The 11,065-nt window shown below is 40.2% G+C and overlaps 1 protein-coding gene across 1 annotated transcript; it reads right to left on the bottom strand.

The window, feature by feature from the left end:
* Positions 1-225: 225 nt before the first annotated feature.
* LOC138054451 (uncharacterized) lies at positions 226-10,183 on the bottom strand. Its single transcript, XM_068900890.1, has 8 exons — positions 9,927-10,183; positions 9,158-9,277; positions 4,570-4,701; positions 4,240-4,362; positions 3,887-4,000; positions 2,231-2,398; positions 1,506-1,610; positions 226-491 (listed from the first exon to the last, which is right to left on the bottom strand). The coding sequence occupies exons 1-8, from the start codon at positions 10,116-10,118 to the stop codon at positions 366-368; spliced, it is 1,080 nt and encodes a 359-aa protein (XP_068756991.1). The 5' UTR covers positions 10,119-10,183; the 3' UTR covers positions 226-365.
* Between the last annotated feature and the right edge of the window lie 882 nt (positions 10,184-11,065).

Below are 11,065 nucleotides of genomic sequence, written 5' to 3'. Positions count from 1 at the left end.
CGGCTTAGGCAGATAACACAAACCTCGGCCTTGATAATTCTCGCTATCATGCGAAAACCGAATCCAATAATGGCTTAATGTCATCCATAGAAACTACGCTCTGAGCACGTGCCAGTGAAAAATACACTAAGGCCAGAAGTGATACACCATGTTAAAATGCGAATTTAAATTTCCGTACATCCCTGTCGTTGCCCTGAATTTACAACGAATAAAGGAGACTTAGAAGACATTTTAGAGACGTTTCATCTCCTGATTTATTCAATATCAAATCAACAAACTACTTGCACAAACGTTGTTTTCGTCATAAACGGCATCATGATCAGTCCTATAAACTGAGGAAGTTTCTTTCGGGAGACAAGTCTTGACTAGATTGAGGCCTGTGATTCCTTGCCTTTCTTCAGACATATGGCAACTTTCTTCAAGCAGATAATCCGTTGTATGACGTTGCTAGCGCCGTTGACACACTCCTTTCCATCATTTATGCACTTTTTCTGCGAGCAACATACAAAACAAAAGAAGGATTGGTGATAGTGAACTGATGTGAACTCGAGATATGTCACGAGTATAGCCATCGCGAACCAAAGCCGGGTATTTATTTTCTGCAAGAAGATCCGAAGCGAATATCGTATCTGAGTTGAGAAACGAAATCTTTCATGATGAAGTTAACATGATAGTGTATCTAAATTGCATTATGATTATCATGTTGTTTGAAAGCAGAAAACCGATTACGTAACACTTCTATTATATCGAGATTTATGAAGCTATATGACGTGAATAGCCCTTCTTCCCTCATTATTTCTGAATTAATGAAATATTCATCTTATCATCTTGTGCTTTCGACAGCACCGGGCATGAGATAAGAATAAATAGATTAATAAATTAATGGATAAAAATAAAAAGATGAGTAAATAATTAAATGAAGTATAGGGAGGATAATTTCAATTTTGCGGATATGCCACATATCAAACCTTTGTATCATTTTCTTTTTATCTGCGACCATTCGAATTTGATTTGACTTATACAGTTCACCATACATTTACAAGGTGGGCTCCAAAATTCACAATCGCAACTTCTTTGTGCTAGCCTAAATAGAATACTGAGACATTTACGTTAAACCTTCCACGTAAACACGCTACATTAGATTATCTATGTGGCCATACCTACTAGAAGGTGTCCGTTCTGTAAACAAGGTAAGCTTGCATCACACAGAAAAAAAAAACCTTCGTTCACCGTATGAATAATGGGAGTCACATTAACCCAAAGGGGCGATGGCGCAGAAGTCTCCTTTTTCGGGAAAATTAGTCCTCTTTTAAAGCAACTGAAAAAGACTGCGGAATTAAAAGCCGTTTCTTACGTACACATAATTTAATGGGGAGCCATTAACAAAGTGCTTCGCTTTCCTTTCGGAGAACGGTCAATTTTCCTTTCGTATGACTCTACTCTTCTGAAGAAACAAACAAACAAACAGACATTTACGTTAATTAACCATTAATTTATGTACATACCATATATGGAGGGATCTGAGCAGCAGCACATGCTTTGAAATCTTGCAAGCACTCGTTTCTGTCTTTCCCTTCCAACAGACAATTTTTTAGGTCATCTTTGCATTGCTGTGAAAATGTTAAATAGTTCAACGGCTTTCAGATTTGTACAACTGATTCGCGAGTTGAGTACATTGAACTTCTCGTGAGGGTCATGAAAACATTGACCCACATTAGCATGGTTATGAAGCAAATTATTGTGGGTTTTATTAAGCTTCCTCAAGCCACAAAAAGGTAGGATGAAATATGTTTGCTATATGTGGATAGAAAGACTACAACCACATCATACACATTCAATAACTTACAAGAACATTTCTAGGACAGTTTGCAAGTATATTATATTGTAGGATGGAAAAAGTGAAAAGTAAAGGAAAATATAGAAGGAAGTACTGGGTCAACTACGTAGTTCAAGTTACATTTCAGAAAAAGAAGCGCGACAGCCGCATTTCAAAGCTGACGTGAAGTCATAGAAAACTAAAAAATGAAGCGATTATTCAACCCATTTTTCCAACATGTAAGCCTTAGGAAGAAGCCGTTTGGGTTGCTCAAGAGAAGTTTGCGCGAAATAAATAAAACCTGACCTGGCTGTGAATGAATGTTATTGCATTTTTCAGTGGTGCTTTTACAACTGAGAGATCATGCGGGTGCTTCTTCTTAAAACAGGATAGTTATTGCCTGCGAATACTCACAGCAAGTGAGCCGTTCTCCATCTGACTGGCATCTTCGATTGCATCCAGAACGACTTCACTTGGTCCTTTGTTTTTCAGACATTTTGCAAAGGCAATATAGCATTTTGCCTTTGCAAGCAGTGTTGACTTACTGTCCACACATTTCTTGAGCTCATCTTTGCAAGCTCGCTATTAACGGAAACAAAAAAGACAACAATTTATAATTTCTTATGGGAATCGATTTCGCAGCCGCAAAGAAGACGTAATCGAGCCACCCAATGTTGCTTCATTACCAAAGTCATGTTGATTTCCAAGTAAAAACGATCGCTTTTAAGATCTATGATCGATCGTGGAAATCTCCTATTATCTAAGTAAGATTTCTACTTACTAGAATGCAGTGAAAGCGCGGGTTTAGTCAGAAGATAAAAGGATGTAACTTATCACTGAGACATATACATTGAATGATTTTTTCTTTGCTCTATGACGATAAATAGAGATTAATCCAAGGAAAATGTGCGGGTACGATTTTTATTCACGAGCGCAGCGAACGAGTGAGTTTTCTTATACGAAACAACAAGTTGTTTCGTATCACAGATGCGCTGGTCTTACATTTTGTTCGAATGTTTATGTTCCTCAACGCTCGATCAACGGCGCGTTGATGTATATTGCGGCACATGTGTAACAGACGTAATTTGCACCGACCCTTTGGGTTTATTTCCCTTTCCTTGCTTCTTTAGTTGTTTTTGTTTGGACTAACGAACCTCTCTGGTTTTCTCAAATACCAGGTCATTTGTTATGCTTGTGGAATAGCCCTTTTTCTTCAGTTGTCATTCCAAGCTAGCCACTAAACTTCGAAGGAAAGTCGGGTCGGGCATTAGCATTTTTTTTTAAAAATGGGCGAATTCCCTGGGGTGGGGACACATGAGCTGTGTAAATGCCCCGGGGTGGGGACGAAGAAAGCGGGCAAATGCCCCGCCCCCGGGATCGTCGCCTTCCAATAGGCGCCTGTATTCGCAGGCTACTTTGTCTGTCACGAATCAAGACATCTTAAATGATCTTTCATCGCATTTTACGCTCGCAAGATCTGTCTTGAAGGCCTCGTCTTTTCCGATAAACTCTTCCATGTTAATTCGAAAACACGTGTGTCAAATGCCCGGGGGTCGCACCCCCGGGACTGACAACTTCAGCAAATGCCCAGCGGTTGCCCGGGGGCGGGGGGGGGGGGGATGGGCACCGCTGGAATTGATTGATGCATTATTCATTCAGCTCAACCGCTGGAATAACTTCCATTTCGGCCTGTCTAGATCTACGACCTTCGTTTTCAAAAGTCGTTCAAGCAATCGTACAACTCGTTCATTTTTTTGAGCGGCATTTCTGTTTTCTTGTTCTTAAATAAATTCCCCAACTGAGCAAACAGAAGCAAACCTCCTTTCGGCCGTTTTTCAAAGCGCGCGGTTTTTGTGCAACGGCTGTTGGATGACGTTCCATTCGATACGATCATTCATCACTAGTGAAATTTCGTCGTTCGCGTTGCTGATTGGACGAACGATATTTCTTCAAAGTGAAATTTTGTGGTTCGTGTTCCTGGTTGGCTACATTTAGAATCAGTACGAATTTTATTCTCTATGGTTTTTGTCAATAAATCTCAGTACCTATGAAATAAAGACCAGTACTCACCATGAACGGAGGTACGGTAGGAATTAGCGGCGCCATGCATGCCTTGTATTCATCGAAACACTCCTTTTTGGGCTTGCCAGTCTTGAAGCAGTTGTACATGTCTACTTTGCATTGCTAAAGTACAAAATTTTGAAATAATTAACCACCAAGAAATTGAAACGAAAAAATCACAAAAAAAACATTTAAAAAGGAAACCAAACAAACAAAAAACAGCAAGAAAAAACACAAAAATTGATTTTCAAAACCTCCCTATAATTTTGGTAATCCTTTTTGGTATTCCTTTAAATAGTTAAAGTTGTCCTGTAAAGAGCTGTAAGTGGATATAGATGTATTCCAAGAATTTCAGTACTTACCACAAATGGTGGCAACTTTGATGGCATCAGCTGTCTCATGCAATCTTTGTATTCATCCATACAATTCTTCATGCTGGCATTGTCAGCCTCGATGAGGCATTTATACAGGTCGATTTTGCATTGCTGAGGTACAAAAAGTTGATATTTTTAATTCTACCGAGAATAATACCATGAACAAACAAACAAACAAACTAACTAACTAACTAACTAACTAACTAACTAACAAAATAGCAACAGCAATATTAACGTGAGTACAAAATGATGACCAAAGACAATCTCCCCTTTTTAGGTTGACTTAGCGAAGGAGTTCAAGAGAACGTATGCACTCACCAGAAATTGTGGTGGTTTGGAAGGCAATAACTCTGCCATACACGCCTTGTATTCCCTTAAGCACTCCATTTTGGTTTTGTTGCTATCCAGGATGCATTTATACAAAGATTTTTTGCATTGAACAAAGTTTTCCTGAAATGCAAAAATGTCAGATCTTTAATTTTTACAAAGGAGGAATGGAAACAATGATTAAGGGGGTCCTTCTTAACTGCAAGCCTGTTACTAAGAACGAAATTCTCCCACCGAATTGTCAGCGGTGTTCTCCCGATACAAGTGCCGCCCGCCATCTAGTACCCAGAGTCCTCGGGCTTTTTGGTCAGCGGGTGAGCGCTCGGAGAGACTCTGGGATAATGGACTCCATTTTCCCAATCTCGATCCCAGAGCTCTTCTTTTGACTGAGGGAGAGAAGAGCTCTGGGGAACCCTGAAACAAAGTGTCTTCTCATTTGTTTTCGTGAAGAACAATCAAAAGCGTCTCTAATTGCATCCATTCATGTTAGCACGAGGAGTGAGCAGGCGTCGTAAGATTCAAATAGCCAAATTTTGGCTATAAGAACCCTACGGCGCATGTTCTCCTACATGGAGTTTCCCAGAGCCTTGGGTCGATCCGAGGCTCTGGTGACGAGAATACCATTTTCCCAGAAAACGTGGGTTTCGATCTTATTGCGCATGCTTGAGTTCAACGGAAACAGAAAGGAGAAAACAGTAAACAATAGAAATGGCGGGTTGAAAGTGTTCGAGAAATAAGCATTTACCCTTACACACCATAAAAGAAACTGGAGAAATGATCATTGGCTTGCTGTGAGAGAGAGTGAAGATGAAACTTCTGACGTTTTCAGTGCTTCAGCGTGCATTCCATCATGCAGAATCCTATCGTGCAAGCAATACGATCGACAATTTTTTGTGGAAACGACACCAATGTTTCCTGTAAGTTTGAATGACTTCGACAAGACCTTCTTCCTCGGTTTTCTCCCCAAAGTGACTGATGAAATGTTGGGTGTTTTCCATTTACCAAGAAATTACGGGAATTCCGGTTGGGATGTAAATGAAACACACGTTTTTGGTTCGTTTCACTGGAAAATTTCCGGAATAAACGGAACTTCTGAAAAGGTAGTCCTGTTTTCCCGTTAGAAACTTTCCGATGGATATGTGTGTTCCTTTTACAACTTTTGAAAGGTCTTACCACTTCCAGGCTATTCACGGCCACATTTTTAAAATTTTGGCGCGTAAAATCGCAATCAGTGGGCGGCGAATGGACCTGATTTAAATGAAACACGTTTTTCACCCGATGGAAATTTCCACCGAAATTTCCGGAAATTTTTTGCAAATGGAAAACGCCCGTTTTCCCACGGTACTTTTGCAATAGCAACAGTAATCAGTTTTTAGCAGCGTGGGAAAATTCCCGTGCGGTATTAGACATAATTCAAACCCCTTCGTTTTTGTGATTTATATATATTTCTGAGGTTGAAAAAACAAACAGCACTGAAAGTAGTTTTACATTTTGAATCTCCCTCCAAATTCTGGAGTAAAAGATGTGTATTACGGGATTTGTTCGTTTTCTTGTTTGGGACATTATGTCCTTTTGAAATTGAAACGCTAAGCCGAGGTGAAGTTTGAAGGTGCTAACAGCTATGTTTGTCATTAAGAACACTTTCCTTTTTGGCTTAACTACAGAATTCAGGACGACATCTTGAGACTCTGCTGACGAGCCGGCTTGTTTGGCTCGCTTGCCATCAACTGCCCAACCAAACGAGCCGTTACTCGAATGTGGCCCTGTATAGCGATACTTCTTGTTTACAAACATTGACGTCACATTTCTTTTGATAGTCAAATTTGCCAACCACGGAAAAAAGAAGTCATTGTTTTGGTTGGCATATCAATAACAATGAGTGAGGTCAGGACAAACAGGGTGTAGACAAAACGTGGGGTAGGCCATGGCCTAGGCCACGGTTTAGGCCATAGCCGGTAGTGTCTACGATATTAAACAAATTTCGTTTGAAGCTTTGAAATACTGAAAGATTTTACGTTTCCATCGCTTGGGCCATCCATAGTGTCATTACATCTCATGGTCTGGGCATAATTGTTAATTCTCACACGCTTTTGAAATGGAAAACTGATTTTGCCGAATTCCTTGCTATTTCGCTGCAGCGATAATTCTGGAAAGTTTGGTTGGAGTACTTTCTCTTTCCTGGAATCTACTTAATCAAATGCACAAAATATCGTGGGAACACTGAGCAGTGATTGGTTGTAGCTTATTTGCATATTTTTTGGCAGATACTGCACACTTCTACCGGGTTGCATTTGAACGCTTGGTTTCAAAATGTTATATGCAAGACATTTGTGACATCTGGGTTTAGACTTACTAAATTATTTCATACTTGTTAAAACAGGAATATGTATTATTTTACATACCCCACCTTCCGGGTTAGCCTGTTCCAGGCTCTCAGATAGTCGAGAAAACGAAAATAACGCCCCCACTCACTTTTCACACTCAATCCTTTTCGTTTTCTCGACTATCTGAGAGCCTGAAACAGGCTACTTCCGGGTTTCAAAAAGAAACTGGAACCTAGTCCACAACGACCGCTGGTTTTCCTTACTGTCACGCAATACTCGGATGTTTGCCCAAAGTTGAGTTTATCCGGCATTCTGCTCCTCGATTCCTTGTTCTATCAGTAGGTTAATACTGATCAAACCGTGGCCGACAAAACAGCAGAAGAAAGTCGTTGGTGAGACAGTCCTAACGTTGAATGATTTGCAGCAATGGTCTGCGTTTTTTTTAAATTTGACCACCGGTAGGCCATAGAGTAGGCCATAAGTTTTGTCTACACCCCGACAAACATCGCTATTCTGTAATCGCTCTAATTTCTACGCAAGGCATGCAAGGTACGCAAGGCACGCAGACTGAAGTATTTTTTGGAAAATTCGAGCGATATAGCTACAGCAAAAGAAATTATTGCTTTCTGCGACAGCATAAAGCAGCAGTAAGCGGCCTGGTTCCCAACTGTAGGGCATGCGTAGTTAGTGCCAGCCCTCATCCGAGTAAAGGCGCGTGTTTTGAAAGAAAAAGGCCTATTATTCAGAGAAAAACGGTCGCAACGCTACTATTTTCAAACGATGTGAAAGCAAACGATGTTAAAGAAAAAAATCGTGTCCCAGTGGGGGAATAATAATGAGCTTGCCCTCCAGCATGGCGGATTTTGTACCATGTGATCGTTTGTTGCAAAAGGTCTAATGCTAGAAATCTGTGATCACAACCCTTGAAAATTTATCTTCGATAAATTGCAAAATTTACGCTAATGAAGTTCCACGGCTGATGATGTGATTTTTTTTTTCATTCAACATGTCGTTCAGCGTTATTTTAAGGGATTTTTTCCTGTTGTGGTCACGTGATTTCATCAATTATGGTCAACGTCCATTAACTGATAGTGCTTACCAATAACCCGAGGGATCAAAAACTTTTGTTTTTGCGCATCGAAATGAGGTACAAAATCTATTGTCTATGGTCAATATGGCCGCCGAAGGTAAGGCCCAGAAGTTTACATAGCAACACCACCGTTGTTAAGAAGGACCCCCCCCCCCCACCCCTAAAGGCAACGCTTTCTTATCGTGTCTCATTCAAGTTAACGATGTGTGGTATATACTCGTAGCAAACTGTTGGAGGCAGATTTCAAAGCATTAATAATTCATGAGTACGTGAAACACTCCACATTATAATTAACAATTATATTACGAGGGTGCGTTGGATATGAAGTGATAGATAACCAACGAGGCGCGTATGCTCCAGGATCAACAACTCTCATGTTGATTTCATTCTGATCCAGAACGGCTTTTGTTGGCCATTTTTTTCTCAGAGCTGCAAAAATGTTTTCAGCTCGCTTTATTGCTGACGCTTTCCTTGACCATATGAGGTACAGCAGGTATATGAACTGATATCCTGTGTCCGGCGAGCCAATGAAAATGCTGGAAAACCGATATCCATAGTTCAGTTTTCAATAATTCTCTAGTAAAGAAACTATATAAGGCATAACTAATAAGGCATAAATTGCGTTCATATGAAAGAAATCATATATTGAACTCCAGATATGATATCAAGCGAAGCTATGATCCTCTCATTAGTTGATTCAATCATCACGGGAGCACGTGATTAGGATCCACAAATGACCAGCTCCCAACGTTAGTGGCTTCATAGCTCAGTTGGTTAGACCGTCGCACCGGTATCGAGAGGTCAAGGTTCAAACCCCGTTGAAGTCCTTAATTTTTCAGGCTTCTCTATAGCTACGCAATTGCTAAAATTGCGTTCATAACTGCGAGGATCAGAGCTTCACTTGATGATAAGGCACAGGTTGTTTTTTTTGTATGCTAATGTTCTCCTCTCACTGACAATGTGAACCTTTTTTCGGACTCCAGAGGGGCACGCTTTTTGTGGAATGTTTTTGAAGCCGTTTTATAAACTCGCATGTCGTGTTTAAAGGATATAAAACCACTCATCTTCGCCGCATGGTTAAAACCAGATAAAACACTCCTGCCCGTTTGTCAAATAGTAACTTTACAGTTTTGTGGTCGGCGGGAAAAAAAAATCGATTACTCACGAGAATTGGTGGCAACTTTGTTGGTGACAACTGTTCCATGCAGTTTAGGTATTTTTTCAAACATTCGTTCTTGCTGACATTGCCTGCCTGGATGCATTTATAAATGTCGATATTGCATTGCTGAAAAACACGAAAAAGAGGTGGCCAATAATCAGCAATGACAAGATTTTCTTTGTTCACTTGGATTTTTTGTTACTATTTACTGATCATCTACTGCCATTGCATATTCAGTGGGATGCTTCATCGCTGAGCTACAAGAAGACTCAGTCTTCAATTTCTTTATAGGGAAAAAGAATCATCATCTCATCCATCATCATTTCTATCTGTTGCTTCTGTTTCAGTTTGTAAGGCAAGATTGTTATCGCCTGTCCCCACCCTGTCCCCAGTGGTAAAAGAGCTTAAAAAGTAACGGGAAGATCGCAGGCGTCCTTGTGGCAAAAAGGACTCGAGTTTCGAGATCTGTATGCCAATCTGTATGCCTATATATAATTTACCGTGCCATCATTCCGAGCGTCATTTTGCTGTGTGTAAATTCACCATCTCATTTTAGTTGTCGGTTTTCAGTGTGAACTCAGCCGCATTCATCACCCGAGAACTGCGCAGGATGAAGCCAGTTTGGCTTTGGCAGACTTTGTACCGTGAACATCTACTAAATATGTCACACAGTGCTACCCACATGTGTAAGGCCGAAAAAGGCCTTTGAATTGCTAACTCTAACCCTAGCCAAACGAAAATTTAAAATACCTTCAAAAGCTAATGGATTACTAACCACGAATGGCTGTCTTTTTGGGAGTCCCTCGACGGTGGCCTCGTCGTTCCATAAGAGGTCGGCTTCAAAATCGTCGGCACGATCGCCCGCCGGTTTCTCGTTGGCCTCGTCATGCAAAAATAAATCGTCAAAATCCTGGGCACGAATGCCAGCTAACAAGGCAAGGATGAAAATTCCTAAAAAGTACTTCATGTTGGAAAGTATCTGCTCTCTCTTGCACTTGTTTGCGAACCAAGTTGAGTGAGGTGTTCATGACTGTCCAATCTTTTATATTTGAGAAATATTGTACTGTATTTTTTGCAACATAACTGATGATTTATTCAGTCGGTCAAGGTGTTAATGCAATCTTTTCATCCCTGGCCGTTTTCAAGCCTGTTTACTGACCAGTAGTATAAAAGAGATCAACACATTTATCTTAGATCCATTATACTGTGTGCTGACACTTTGGCACCTGAAACTACACAGATATTCATCGATATCTTGGCTATATGAAAACAATACAAAAATCTATGCTTTTGATTCGACTTTGGTTTCAAACAATGAAACAATAGGAGTATTCAAGGAAAACGTTAATTTGCTCTTGTAAAACATGATAACAAAGAATAGAAAGACGCATTGGAACAGCAAAACTGCCTGATAAAACTATTTACAGTTCCTTTGAAATGAATGAAAGCGGATCAGTTTAGGAAGCACCGACTGTGCTTTTTTGGACTGACCCCGTGATCAGATCGCCTGCTCTGCCTGTTCCCCTCCTAAAATGGATCGACTTATTTATTGCATAACACTTACTATATAAACGTAATCACGGGAATTCAGATGTTGCAAAGGTTATAGAACCCTACTGATATTTTTATAGTTACTGAAAATCGATTTGTAGACTCAGCAGATAAATTGGACAACGTATGCAATGAAATACCTACATAATTAACTTTTAGTTAATCGTTAGTTGTTGTCCTTCAGTAGCACATTGATAGTAATGATTCCAAGTTCGAGTGAGGCCTACTACGATTCTCAGTTGAGTATGACACTAGGGAAGTTTGGTGACAAAGTTTCAGCGTTAAAGTTACCATGTTGTCAAGGGAAACTTCCTTCGTTTCCAAGAGTAACTTTTAGGGCTTTGACTTCACGAGTCAGCGATA

This window comes from Montipora capricornis, chromosome 6 (genome assembly GCF_036669925.1).
Source record: "Montipora capricornis isolate CH-2021 chromosome 6, ASM3666992v2, whole genome shotgun sequence".
In the NCBI taxonomy this organism is placed as follows: Eukaryota; Metazoa; Cnidaria; class Anthozoa; order Scleractinia; family Acroporidae; genus Montipora; species Montipora capricornis.
This window is presented reverse-complemented; position numbering and strand designations above follow the sequence as displayed.